This window comes from Artibeus jamaicensis, unplaced genomic scaffold, assembly GCF_021234435.1.
Source record: "Artibeus jamaicensis isolate MK-2021 breed Jamaican fruit bat unplaced genomic scaffold, CSHL_Jam_final contig_851, whole genome shotgun sequence".
Lineage (NCBI taxonomy): Eukaryota > Metazoa > Chordata > Mammalia > Chiroptera > Phyllostomidae > Artibeus > Artibeus jamaicensis.
Genome location: NW_026521986.1, coordinates 14,479,780 through 14,494,820, shown reverse-complemented (window position 1 = coordinate 14,494,820; position 15,041 = coordinate 14,479,780). Strand labels below are relative to the sequence as shown.

Sequence of the window (15,041 nt, the reverse complement as noted above, 5' to 3'; positions counted from 1 at the left end):
AGAAATTGCAAATCCCATACATTTCTTGATAACAGATCATGAAATTGCAAGAAATGGCTGAAATCTGGGTTCTATTTTAAGAATCCTGCAAAAAGAAACATGTACCCTGAATCTAATATAGTTTTCCCTAAATAACTAAGGCACCATATTGTGTGAGTCAGTTACTGAACTGCAGCTACGTCAGTTACTGTAATGCAGTTACTGTAACGTCCTGTCAGTTACTGTAATGCAGCTATGCCTCGGGGGCAGCAAAAGCGTGTGGGACTAAGCAGTCTGTGATCGCTGTGCCATTTGAATTCCAATGTCTGTTTTCCATCATCTCCCCCTATTTCCCCTCGTGTTGAGGTTATCAGTTGTCATTTCTTACAATTCTCAGTGTATTTATTTTGTGAATTACCTCCCCTCCACCTTTTCTAATCTGGTTGCTCTAATCTCTTTAGTCTGGGAAAAGAGGGTCACGTCTGTTACTTGCTGTCTAAAGTCAAAAAGCACCAAGTAGGGGCCTTCCTTTACAGAGGATACAGTTTAGGGCGCCTATTAAGATTATCTAAAGATCTTAATGGTGCAACTTCTAAAATGAAAAGATCTTTAAAACTTATACATTGTTATGCTTCAATCCTATCTAATATTTGCTTTACATTCCAAAGCACCAAGCAATATGCTACATACTTGGTTCACTCCCAATAAATATATTAATAAAAAGGCATATTTGTCAGTAGATAAACACTCTACATAAAAGCAACTCAATTAGTTTAACATTCTCAGCCCCTGGAAATGTTACTAAATGCTGGGAGTGAATGAATCCTGGAAAAATTAGTTATGTCATGTTTTCTTCAAGGCCTTTTCTATCAAAAATTTTACACAAAGACTTTTGTAAAGCTTCTTCCTTCATTTGCATGTACTATTTCCCAATTTTATGATCTAGTCCTACCAAATTTGTAAGAATAGCAAATCCCTACCTGTCCTGGAAAAGACGTGTGGCCAGCATATAGTTCATGGAGGTCTTGTGTTCAAGGTAGGACCTGAGAGACAAAGAAAGAAACCAGTTATTTCCGAAGCCTGTGGGAGACAGAAAACATAGAAATAAAACCACGAATCCAGCACAGAAGTGACAAGTTACTAATGCACTGTTTCTAAAGTGGCAAAGAGGCACTACTCTAATTAAAACGATCAAATACTAGAGTAGTAGCAAATATAATAAAATGAATAGAGGACTTAATTTAGAAAATAAGGAATAAATGCAGGATTTCCTGGATTATTAAGAGGTGAAATACTACATTCGGAAAATAAAACTGGAAAATAAAAAGAAAGCAACCACCAAAAAATCACATAGCTGGGGAAAAAGGTCAGATGAAGCTGGGAATGGAGGTGTAAAAACATGAAAATGTAGACAGAAGATTGTTCCATCAAAGTATTCCTCAAAAAGATTTCAATGGCTCCCTCATGCCTGTTGCTAGAGGCACGCACTCTCTCCTCCCAGCTTTCCAAAGGTGAACAATCTACTACCAGTTCACTGACGCTCTATCCCCAGGGTTCTGTGAGACGGACTCTGCAGCTCGGCCTGACAAGTCTCCTTACACCCTCTCACACCACACCCCTCCCTGGTCCTTTGGCTTCCATCTGGACATCCTTCATAATCTAGTCCTCCAGAAGCAGCTCCAGCCCACCCTGCTGCCTGAAGCCTTCCTGACGGGACTGCTCTAAGTCTACAGAGGTGCCCATGTCTGAACTGTGCTGGCCTTTACTGTATGTCTGAAGGACGGTCGTACATTGTCTTGCTGAGTGAGATGTTTCTTCTTGGGAAACAGCATGATGAAGCAGGAGAAAGGCAGGATCTAGAGTCAAAATCTTTGACTCAAGTCCCATTGTGACATCACAAACAAGTTACATCACTTTACTGACCCTTACTTTCCTCACTGTTAAAATGAGAATAACAATGACGTGTATAAAATGTTATAATTACACAGAGCTACAGAAATCTGAGCTATTTTTATTATAAGTTGAAATAACTTCTCCATAATCATCCTGTTCACTCTCAAAGAACAGAGATCCCATGTAATATTTGTTTTATACTACAAGGCACCAAGCAAAGTGCTAGACCCTTGGTTAACACTCAATAAATATATATTAATAAAAATGTAGACAACTAGACTTCACTGAAATTTTAAACTTCTGCTCTCTAAAAGCCACTGTTACAAAAGTGAAAAATCTAGCCACAGGCTTGAACAAAATATTCACAACATAAATATCTGAGAAAGGACTTGGATCAAAAGTCCCTTATAACACTTCCGGCCAAGATGGAGGCGTAGGTGAAAACACTGTGCCTCCTCGCACAACCAAATTTAAGGACAACAAGGATTGAGAAACAAAAACACAACCAGAACAGACAGAAAATCGAACTGTACGGAAGTCCAACAATGACGAACCATTCGTCCAGACCAGTAAGAGGGGAGGAGTCAGCAGCTGGCAGAGAGGGGTCCCGGCAGGAAGAGGTGGTGGTTGGCAGACCCGGGTTCAGGGAGCAAACCCTGTGAGGCGCACAAGGCGGCTGACTGACCGCGGTCACACATTCGCGCGCAGATAAACCACAAAAAAGAAAAGGGCAGTGAGACAAAGCACGCAACCCAGGGCCCCAGTGACAGGAAATAGTCTAAAAACACCGTTTGGAAAAACTTTTGGAGGTTGAGGTGCCAGGAGAGGCTCCCAGCCTCACAGGAGAGTTGTCGGAGAGACCCACAGGGTCCTAGAACATACACAAGCCCACCCACCCGGTCCCTGGCCGGGGACCAAGGCCAGAAGGGCCCAATTTGCTTGTCAGAAGCGGGAGAGGAGACCGAAATCCGAGAGAGAGAGAGAGAGAGAGAGAGAGAGAGAGAGAGAGAGAAGAGAGAGGAACAAACGCCATTTCTCCCTCTCTGACCCCGCCCCCACATACAGCATCACAACCCAGCGGCTGGGTGGCCCCGCCCTGGCGAACACCTAAGGCTCTGCCCCTCATACGTAACAGGCGCAAACAGACCAAAATATTATGGCTCAAACAGAACAGTATTGACTCTGGGGCTTTGACTCTTCAAAGCCCCAGAGTCAATACTTCTAAGCGACCAAGAGACAGCTAACCTATCAGATTCAAAGTTCAAAACACTAATGATCAGGATGTTCACAGAACTGGTTGATTTTGGTGGCAAATTAGATGAAAAAATGAAGGCTACACTAAGTGAAATGAAGAAAAATGCACAGGGAACTGATAGCAATGGGAAGAAAACTGGGACTCAAATCAATAGAGTGGACCAAAAGGAAGAAAGAAACAACCAAACAGAAAATGAAGAAACAAGAATTCAAAAAAATGAGGAGAGGCTTAGGAACCCCCAAGACATCTTTAAACATTCCAACATCCGAACGTTTAAAGGGGTACCAGAAGGGGAAGAGGAAGAGTTACAGGTGGAAACCTTATTGGAACAAATAATAAAAAAGAACTTCCCCAATCTGTCAAAGGAAACAGACTTCCAGGAAGTCCAGGAAGCTCAGAGAGTCCCAAAGAAGGTGGACCCAAGGAGGAACACACCAAGGCACATCATCATTACATTAGCCAAGATTAAAATGAAGGAGAGAATTCTAGAAGCAGCAAGAGATAAAGGGGACAGTCACCTACATAGGAGTTCCCATCAGACTGTCTGCTGATTTCTCAAAAGAGACCTTACAGGCAAGAAGGGGCTAGAAAGAAGTATTCCAGGTCAGGAAAGGCAAGGACCTACATCCAAGATTGCTCTATCCAGCAAAGCTTTCATTTAGAATTGAAGGGCAGATAAAGTGCCTCACAGATAAGGTCAAGTTAAGGAGTTAATCATCACCAAGCCCTTATTGTATGAAATGTTAAAGGGACTTATCTAAAAAAAAAAGTTAAAAAATATGAACAGTGAAAGGACAGCAAACTCACAGATATTAACAACCACACCTAAAACAAAAGCAAATTAAGTGGACAGGTAGATCAGGAGTGGAGTCACAGAAATGGAGATCACATGGAGGGTTAGTAACAGGAGAATGGGAGGAGGAAAAGGGGGGAGAAGGTACAGAGAATAAGTAGCATAGACGGTGGGGAGAAAATAGGGGGAGGGCAAGAGTGGTGTGGGAAATGTAGAAGCTAAAGAACTTATGACACATGGACATGAACTAAAGGAAGGTAATATGGGGGGAGGGGTGTGCAGGGTAGAGTGGAATGAAGGGGGGAAATGGGACAACTGTAATAGCATAATCAATAAAATATATTTTAAAAAATAAATTACATGAGACTCCCCCCCAAAAGTCCCTTATAACAAAATAATGAAAAGACTAAAAAATCCTAAATTTAAAATGGAAAAAAAGACACAAATAGCCAATAGTACATGAATGCTCAGTATCATTATCCACAGAAAATCAAGTTAAAACCACAGAGATATGCTACTAGTAGAATGCCTAAAATTAAAAGCCTGACAATCACAAGTGTTGACAAGGATGGGGAGCAACTGGAATACTGATAAAATATAAAATGGTACCACATACTATCATTTATTCCTTATCATGTGACCCACCTTTTCTATTCCTAGGTATTTATCCAAGAGAAATAAAATCATATATCCATACAGGAGCTTGTACATGCATGTTCATAGCAGCTTGCTCCATAATAGCCCCAAACAAGACACAACCCAATGATCCACAACAGCTGAATGAATCAACAAGTTGTGGTACATTCATCTACTGAAACAGTACATAACAAAGATAAGGAATGAACTATTACTTTAAACAACATGAATAAATCTCAAAAACACTGCACCAAACAAAAAACTCCTGATGCCAAGGACTATAAATTGTATGATTCCATTTACATGAAATCCTAGAAAAACTAGACTAACATAAAGCAGATCAGTATATGTCTCATACTTGAGGAAATGAGGGGGACTGACTGTAAACAGGCTTGAGGGGCTTCTGGAGGTGATGGACAAGTTCAATATCTTGATTGTGGAGATAGCTAGCAATGGTTAAGTGAGTGTTAATACATATTTGTTAAAACTCATCACCAAATTGTACGCTTAAAATGGGTGCATTTTATTGCATTGTACACCAGATCTCAATGACTAAAAATAAACAACATACTGTTTAGGCACACATATAGAAGATAAAACAATATTTTTTTAAAACAAGGCATTGATAAACACAAAATTTATAAACAAAATAAGAAAGGTATCACATGGGAAGCAATGATGGCACTATGTCACATTTTATCCAATTGTGTGGACCTGAAGTACAGATTGAAGTAAAAAAAAATAGGTAGTCACCTCACCCATATATTTCCCATGTCTCTGATGTAGGGAATATGCGAATAAATCCACCTCTCCGATCATTCTCTTCCTTCACCCTCCGTAAAACTCTGATCTACATGGAGAAAGAGAAAAATAAGATGAGTACCTATTTTGAAGATTGCAATCCATGTGGTTATAGGACAGAAGAGAGCTACGACCCAAGAATATGAGAAAGCATGAGGAAGAATTAATTACATTTAAGATGCTATTTCCTGAGAAGAGGTTCCCCCCATTTTGAGTCTTTCTCTTTTCAGTATAACATAGGAGTTGGTCATGAACATTATTAATAACTTGCTAATTTTCACCAAGCCCTGTGTTAACCCACAAAAGCCTGAAATGGAGTTATCCTTACCTCCTCCATTGAAAGACCAAGCACAGAACCACCTAACTTTCCCGGCACCTTCTCCCGGGCTGAACCCACGAGGTTTTTCATCTCCGCGTCACTGGCAGAGTGTGGACGGGAACGCTACAAAGAAGGGAAAACAAAAAGAAACACGAAAACCGTTTTCATTATCTTTCTTCATTTCCTTCTATTCAGTGCCCCAACATCATTATCTTTCCAAATATGTATAAGCTCAAGTCCAAAGCCCATTTTCTGTAATTAACCTCTTAACTTGAAACCCTGGGAAATAGATGCGCGCTAGTAAACTCAACGGCAAGAAAACAGAAGAGGAGGAAGATAGCGTGGGTTGAGAGTCACACACAGGAAAAAAAGAAAGATGTCCACATGTCTTTCTAAGCTAGTACTCCTAATCTTGGTTTAGAATACATGTGGTATTTTCAGGAATAAGGGAAAAAATCTGAAACAATCCTCAATGTAAACTTGTGTGTTTATTTCAGTGCTGTATTCTTTTCAGCACCAGGGAAGGAAGAATAGAAGTGAGACATAAGACAGAAAACAATGAGCAATCTATACTGGCCCAGATGAAAAAGTTGGGCTATGGGATGTTTTAGAACTTGAGGAAAAAAAAACTCAGATGAGTGCCACCAGTGACACATAAAAGAGCTGTGACCAAAAGGCTATAATGTGAGAAATACTTAGGCTGCTGGACTTGCAGAAACTGGGATCAAGGATGACAGCCCCGGGAACCCCACAAAGATAAAAATAATGTGCTGTGTACCTCACGGAGCCCCCAAATAATCTATGCTATTTCCCTTTCTGAATGATGACCGGGAACGTCACCTGAGAACAAGACATTTGACTTTGAGGTTAGAGAAATGGAAAAATATAAAGGTAACATGGGAGGTCAGATAGTATAAAACATGAGAATGGATAACGTGACTGATGAAATAAGACAAATCTGCCAAGTAGGAAAAATAAGAAATAATTGAAGAAATGTGGGTATAAATTCCTACCACTAACTTGGACCAGAGAGAAACAGTCCCATTTTCAGAAGCTATTACTGCACTTATTTTTCTCTTCGTGTAGACTTGTGAAATGGCATTTTGGTAACTAATGTTTTCAGCAATACTCACTGTTATGGGCTGAATGTTTGTGTCCCCTCAATTTCATAATGTTGAAGCTCTAATGCCCAGTGTGATGGTGTTTAGAGGTGGGCTTTTGGGAGGTGACTAGGGTTAATGAGGTCAGGAGGATGGTGAGGTCCTGGTGTGTTGGAATTAGTACCCTTAAAACAAGGGACGCTACAGGGCTTGTGTTCTCTATCTCCCTATTTCCATCTAAACTATTAAAAAGGCTGAGAGAAAGAGAGATGTGAAAAGTTGTAGCTACTAAAGTGCATTATTTGAAGTGAAATAATCCAGGTGGTGAAAGACAAATACCACATAATCTCGCCTGTAAGTGGAACCTAATCAACAAAACAAACAAGTGAGCAAAATATAACCAGAGCCACTGAAATAAAGAACAAACTGACAGTAACCACAGGGGAGGGGAGAGGGGAAGTGTTATCAAAGAACATGTATAAAGGACACATAGACAAAGCCAAAGGGGGTAGGATTGAGGGTGGGAGGTGGAAATGGATAGGGAGGGGGGAGTGGTGGGCAGAAAATGGAGATAACTGTACTTGAACAATAAAACATAATAAATAAATAAATAAATAAATAAAGTCTAGGAATCTCAAATGCCTCTATAAAAACCTACCCAGATTTCCGGTGTCCTTGAAGAAACTACTAGAAAATATCAGGCTAGAAAGTCAAACATATTTTTTTGCCAATCTCGGCTTTCCAGTAATTTGAGATGAGAGATTTAAAAAAATCAACACAGTATCTGCTGAACTGGTTTATAGAGAAATGCATTATACATAAGCAACAACACAGCACTACCCTAGCCCATTGGCTGAATCCTACCTATATTTGCTAAAGAAATGAACTATTATGGAATGTGATCTAAATTACAGACACAGGTGACAGAAAAGGCAGTGAGGGAATTCGGTCAAGATGGACGAGTAGGCAGACATGCTTTGCCTCTTCACATGACCACAGAGAGAATTACAACTATTTCTCAAAGCAAGTAACCAGAACCATCATAAAATTGAGCTGTATGGCAGTCCGACAACCAAGGATTTAAAGAAGTTACATTCATCCAGATGAGTAGGAGGGGGCAGAGTTGCAGAGAGGCACAGAGATTCGGTGTGGCGTGGAGAGGTGGTGGCAGTGGTACGGGCAGTCCCACACTCACGTGTGGTGGACAAAAATTGGGAGGGCTGCCTTGGGAGTGAGCAATCCCAGCCCCAGGGTAGACTACATGTCCCAGGGTTCCAGTACTGGGAAGATAATTCCCCATAACTTCTGGCTGTAAAAACCAGTGGGGGTTGGAAACTGCTGGACTTTCAGAAGAGTTCATTTAAAGGGCCTGCACAGACTTAGGACATACACAAATCCCCCCTCTCTGGAATTCACCACCAGAGCAACGCCTAGAAGGGCACCAGTCACACAGGGGAAGTGGGTGAAGTGACTGGAAGTGGGACGCCAGGCAAACCTCCCGAAGCCAGGCGGTGGCACTGCCGCCTCTCCGGAGTCCCTCCCACACACAGCATCACAAAGTGGTGATGTGGGCTTCCCACCCTGGTGATTCCCTAAGGCTCCGCCCACCCTGCTACAGCAGCTCTACCTAACACCCAGAAACAAATACAGGGAGGCTGCTGAATTAAGAAGACTGAGAAATATGGCCCAAATGAAAGAACAGAACAAAAGCCCAGAAAAAGAACTAAATGAAAGATAGATAACCACCTATCAGATGCAGAGTTCGAAACACTGGTTTGGTGATCAGGATGCTCAAAGAACTCACTGAGTACAGCAAAAACATAAGGAAAGAAATGAAGGTTACATTAAGTGAAATAAAGAACTATCTACAGGGAACCAGCAATGGAGACGATGTAGCCAAGAATCAAATCAATGGTTTGGAACACAAGGAAGGAGAAAGCATTCAATCAGAACAACAGGAAGAGAAAAGAGTTTTTAAAAAATGAGGACAGGCTTAGGGACCTCTGGAACAAATTTAAAAGCACCAACATCTGAATCATAAGGGTGCCAAAAGGAGAAGAAGAAGAGCAAGAAATTTAAAACTTAATTTAAAAAATAATGAAAGAAAACTTCCCTAATTTGGTGAAGGAAATAGACATACAAGTTCAGGAAGCACAGAGAGTTCCAAACAAGTTGGACCCAAAAAGGACCACACCAAGCCACATCATAATTAAAAAACCAAAGGTTAAAGATAAAGAGAGAATTTTAAAAGCAGCAAGAAGAGAAAAGCAAAGAGTTACCTACAAAGGAGCTCTGATAAGACTGCCAGCTGATTTCTCAAAAAAACTTCACAGCCCAGAAGGGACTGACAAGAAATACTGGAAGTGATGAAAAGCAATGACCTGCAACCTAGATGACTCTATCCAGCAAAGCTATCATTTAGAATGGAAGGGCAGGTAAATGTGCTTCCCAGACAAGGGAAAGCTAAAGGAGTTCATCATCACCAAGCCATTATTACATGCAATGTTAAAAGAACTTATTTTTTTTAAAAAAAGATCAAATCTATGAACACTAAAAGGACAACAAATTCACAACCAGCAACAACTGAATCTAAAACAACAAACTAAGCAAACAACCAGAATAGGAACAGATTCATGGATATGGAGATCATTTAGGGGGTTAAATGGAGATCAATGGGGAGAGGGAACGGGAAGAATGGAGGGAAAGGCGCAGGGATTAAGAAGCATAATTGGTAGGTACAAAATAGACAGGGGGAGGTTAAAAACAGTATAGGAAGTGGAAAAGCCAAAGTACTCATATGCATGACCCATGGACATGAACTAAAAAGGACAGGAATGCTGGAGGGAAAGGGGATACCAGGAAGAGGGGGGCAAAGGGGAAAAATTGGGGCAACTGTAATAACATAATCAATAAAATATATATTTTTTAAAAAGACAACGAAGTGAGGAAAAAGGAGATACAGGTGGAAGTGGAAGAAGGAGTGAGAAAGGAGGTCAAGGCAGAGGAGACAGAGATGCTCACGAGTGCCAAGAAGACACACCTGGAGTTTAAAAGCAAAGTCAAAGAAAAAAGGAAACAAACAATTAGAAAAGCCACCAGGAACTGTCAAAAATGAGCAAAATAGTCCAAATACTAGCCTTTCTGTAGTTTCGACTTTGTGTGGTAGACAGAATAAATTTGCATATTCCATTGGATTGGATGAATGCACTAAGGAAATAAAGCACCTCTGCACTTAAAGGGAACCATTGTCCCTGGCTTATGACACATGATTTAAATTACTGGGTGCTCAGATAGCCTTAAAACTGCCAAGTACTGTGTAGGTGAAAAATCTGCCATGCAGCCTGTATCAAAGATGTTAAATCATTATCATTACAACTTATGATTCAGGAATATACCCAGAGAAGGAACCCTTACACATTCAACCTTTTTTGCTAGCGAAGAAATGACTGAGAACATAAAATTAGTAAGACAAAGAATCATCTGTCCCCACTGAAAAGCAGTAAGAATCAGATGTTGAATCGGAAAAATGATTCTCAGCCTAAGAAAGCTGGCGAGTACCACCAATGAAAAGAACTGGACAAAACAGAGAATATGAAAAAAGATGAGGTATTTTAAAAGATATCACAATTGAAGGACATAAATAAAATCTGTTTAACAGAGAACACATGCAGAGAATAAAAATGTCCCAGTGCTATTTTACAAAGTTCAGAATTGTTAAAGCAAATGACTCAGAAATAGCTTGATTTATTTGTGATAATAAAAGATAAGATCAAGTTTAAAAAACAAAATGAATTCTATCAAATTAAAGAAAATGAACTAAGGAACCAAATATGAATAAATCTGGGGGAAATAGACAAAAAAAGGCTAATCGAGAAGGTTTAAAAGTAATGATAACAAGAAGTATACCTTGAAATTATAAAGAAAAAAAAGTAACTAAGTAAGTAGGCTTGTGTTACTATAAAAAGAGAGATATATAACATCTGAAAATTCGGGATAAATGTAAGTCAGCAGGTCCAAGAGACATGCATCTTCTTATTAAGGGAACTGCCTTTAAAAATAAACAAGCAAACAAACAAACTTACCCAAGCCACTTACAATTATAAACCTACCCAAACCACTTACATGGTTTAAAAAGCCATGAAGAACTGAGGATGTACCAGAGAATCAGAAAAAAACCAATGAGGTACCAATCTTCAAAGATGTATTAAGTATGCTACTGGTGATTGCTGCCTGGTAAGTCTAACTTGAATCATGAGTAAAAGAGAATAAATATTAAAAGAAAAAAATCCACAAATATTAAGTTTAATGGGCTCATCAAATATTATAGCATGGACACTGCTTTACATTAAAACATATTTTAAAACTTTGCTCTAGGACAAAACTACAAAAAAAGTAAATATAGCAAATAGATGTAACAGCTTTGGATTTCAGAGGCATCTGTAAAAATTTTATTCAATTTTTGTTCAAAATTATGTTGCCAATCAAGGCTTAATGTCATGATATAATAAATGAAATATACCAACAATAACTGAAAACAGTTAAAAGACATAATCATAGGGTAAGATAAATAGCAGTGAATCAAGTTAGGAAGTGATTTCCAAAATGGGTCTTAGGTATTATTTAGAATCCTCATGACTACCTGGGAGGATGGATAAACAAATCAATAATGAAGAAGTTCATTTGCATTTGTGGATGACGGCAAATGTGAAAAACAGGACTACAGAGAAATAAATGTCACAAACGCCAGATACTGGCTATCAAATGAGTAAAAGAAAAACCAATAGGACTGAAAAGTGTGGAGGGGACCAAACCTTCTGACAGTAAACTACGTGTCCAGAGCTATCCTAAATATTTTACCTGCTGCTTATTGTTCCTTTCTCACCATAGCTCCATGCACATATCAGTCTCATTTGACAGATGTGGAAAGTGAGCCTCAGAGACCTGTGGGAACCGGCCCAAGGTCTCACAGTTAACTTACTGACAGAGCAAATTTGAATCCAGGTCTATCTGATTCAGAAGTCCGAGTTCCTTCCACAAAACCATGCTGCCTGCCTTGGAATAGTGAAAAGTAATTTCTGGTGAGTGGGAAATGTGAACCACAGAACTCAAGGGAAAGAAGAAATGTAGAAAGAGATAATGGATTAAAAAGAAAGAGTCAGACAACCAATGGGCAAGAGGTTGTGACTTCACAATCTGGCAGCAACGGGAGGAGGAAACCTGACAGAGCTGAAACAGCCCGAGCAGAGGGCTTCTTTTCTTTTCTTTCTCAGGAGTTTCGACTGAACTACTGCGGAGTTGAGAGCGCCTCACTAACAGAAAGACCGTGACGAAGTAGAACACTGCAAAGAACAATTTGAGTCCAAGGATTCCGTATGTATAAAGGTGGCTGAGTGAACCAGAAAGGCTTGGGTTGGGTTAGCAGGGTTCAGAGACGCCCCTACCGGGGCAAGGCCTTGCTCATCCACAGGCTATGCAACCTATGGTACCTGCAGCAAGGGGGCTGATGTGCTGGGGCTGAAATGGATAAAGGGAAATGAAGACAGGATTACCTATCAGAGATACTTCTTCAGAGGGAGAGTCAGAAGGCTATGAAGGTACTTCAAATGCTCTCCTTAAACAGATTAGTTTAAGAGACATTTAGAATGTAAGCTTTTTGAAGTCAACAGCCTTGGATTTGGGATGGGGGTGGGGTGTTGTTTGTTTCCCAAATAGTATAGAGTCTTGAATTCTACCAACTGAACATTAAAACTCATGTTACAGAACCACATTAACCAGTTACTAAATACTAGACAACCATACTCTGGTTTCTCTTCGGATCGTATAAATCTTTCTCCTTTTACTAAATACTAGACAACCAGTAAGTTGTTGTGGTTGATTTTTATCTCTCGGATTCACATAAACCATGTTAAATCACTTTACCAAAAATAATAGCTAAGGGAGTTACAACTCAAGCTTCTGAGCTTATCAGAAACTGCATCAGAGAAGACAAATGTCAAACAAACACGCTGTTGAAGCACAGTTGCAAGTGTCACACTGACGTGTGAAACACCTGCACTCCTCGTGTTGGAGCATCGACTAGGAGCGGCACCCCCGCTGCCACCCTGTCACTTCAAAGAGATGTTTCCACAATGAGATACCACTTTACACCAGTCAGGATGGCTATAATAGACAAAGCAACAAACAACAAATGTTGGAGAGGGTGTGGGGAAAAGGGGACCTTAGTTCACTGTTGGTGGGATTGTAGACTGGTACAACCATTATGGAAAACAGTATGGAATTTTCTCAGAAAAATAAAAATTGACCTGCCTTTTGACCCAGCAATTCCACTGCTAGGATTATACCCCAAGAATCCTAAAACATCAATTTCAAAGAACCTATGCACCACAATGTTCATAGCAGCACAATTTACAATAGCCAAGAGTTGGAAGCAACCTAGGTGCCCATCAGTAAATGAATGGATACAAAAATTGTGGTACATATACACCATGGAATTTTATGCAGCAGAGAGAAAGAAGGAGCTACTACCTTTTGCAACAACATGGATGGAACTGGAAAGCATTATGCTGAGTGAAATAGGCCAGGCATTGAAGGACAAATACCATATGATCTCACCTTTGACAGGAAGCTAAAGAATAAAACAAACAAGCAAACAGAATAAAAACAAAGACGCTGAAATAGAGAACAAGTGGGCAGCGACCAGAGGGGAGAGGGAAGGGAACTTAAGGGGGAAAAAGGGGGAGGGAGTTTGAGGAACAAGTATGAATGACACAGAGATGAGGACTGGGGGGGGCGGGGAGGGGGAGACCGGGCGGGGGGGGGGAGAGGAAAAAAAAATGTACTTGAAAAACAAAAAAAAAAAAAAAAAGGAAAAAAAAAAACAATCGTCATAGAAGAAAGTGATGGTTTTTCAAATACTGCTAATACGAACACTAAGAGGGCAAAGGTTGATCATTAAGAGATGGAGATAAAATACTGTCTATTTTAAAGACAAGATCTAAGACATTAATTAAGACAGAGTTGTGAAGAGTCACGAAACTACAAATCACTACCTATAACAGACGTCACCTGCTGAGGAGCTCCAGTGCAGCCCCGCCCAAAGTGAGAGCGTCTCCCGCGTTAACCTACGGACAACAGTGTGTTTCCTAGGATGTCTGAACAACAGAAAGGTTATTTGTGAACTACGGTATTTCCTTTCCGGAATAGTTTGGTGAAAGCCCTGGACACGCCCCTCACGCTGTGGGTCATTGAAATCTGACCGCCTCTGTCACAGCCCGCTCACTCTCAGGACAAGAGGGTTCACAGAACCTGCCACCTCTGCTCCCAGACTCCACATCCAAAAACACCTCTGTGCATTCACTCTCACATATTCTACATTCACATAGTTACGTTATTAAACTGCTCGGCAAGCAGGTGCATGAAACATGCAGTGTGAAAGAGTAAAGCTAAAAGGCTTTCCATTTAGGGAATGGAAAAAAATTTTGAATGAAGTCTCCAAATGATGCATAATTTACCTGGTTCGTGTTTGAAGACTGAACCTGTGCAGATACTGGACACTATAAAAGACAGAAAATGGAATAAAGCCTTATCTTCTCCTAACATGCAAATATTTTCCAAATCCTACTCTATGATATAGACAAGAAAAAGATGATATTCATGCAAAAACCAAAGCAAGAGACCTACCTAGACTGCATCCTTGGAAAATGAGAGCACTTACTATTTTCCATGTGGCTTTCTCCTGCAGCCTATCCATCCCAGTTTCCTCTTCTCCCTACAGAGGGCACTACCCCTCAGTCATGCTCCGGAGACCCTGAAGCTAACCACTCCTCTTCACTGTGCTTCACAAAGTGTGTAAAAACAAACCCTGGTCCATAGTTCCTTTAGCCTTTAATAAATGTCCTATAGGTCACTTATGGAAGAGGTCATGCCATTACCTACCAAGCAGCAAAACAAATGGTGATAAATTCTCTACAATTTGCAAAATGTTGCCATAGAAGCTGACAGACAAACTACGAAAAGAGATCAGTTCATCCAAGATTGACACAGAGCTACCCCCAGAGTGAACTCTGGCAGAAACTCTGTTGAAGCTGTGCCGAAACATTCAGTCCTTTGCATACAATCCTGTGGCCCTGGCCACAGGTACTGCCGAAAACAATTTGCAAAGGGATGTGACTGCCTAAATTCAGTTTTCCTGGTATGCCTCGGTTAATCCTCTACTTTTTCTTATTAAAAATTAAAGAAAACGCTTTGATCTGTGATGATGTACTG

General features: G+C 40.3%; 1 protein-coding gene across 7 annotated transcripts in view; it reads right to left on the bottom strand.

The window, feature by feature from the left end:
• TTLL5 (tubulin tyrosine ligase like 5) overlaps window positions 1-15,041 on the bottom strand; it is a 259,197-nt gene that overhangs the window by 182,048 nt on the left and 62,108 nt on the right. For all 7 annotated transcript variants that reach the window (XM_037145212.2, XM_037145214.2, XM_037145215.2 and 4 more), the window contains exons 16-18: window positions 5,686-5,799; window positions 5,315-5,406; window positions 960-1,022 (exon numbers count right to left, since the gene is read on the bottom strand). In XM_037145212.2, the coding sequence (XP_037001107.2) occupies window positions 960-1,022; window positions 5,315-5,406; window positions 5,686-5,799 (269 nt within the window). The remainder of the gene's footprint in view (window positions 1-959; window positions 1,023-5,314; window positions 5,407-5,685; window positions 5,800-15,041) is intronic.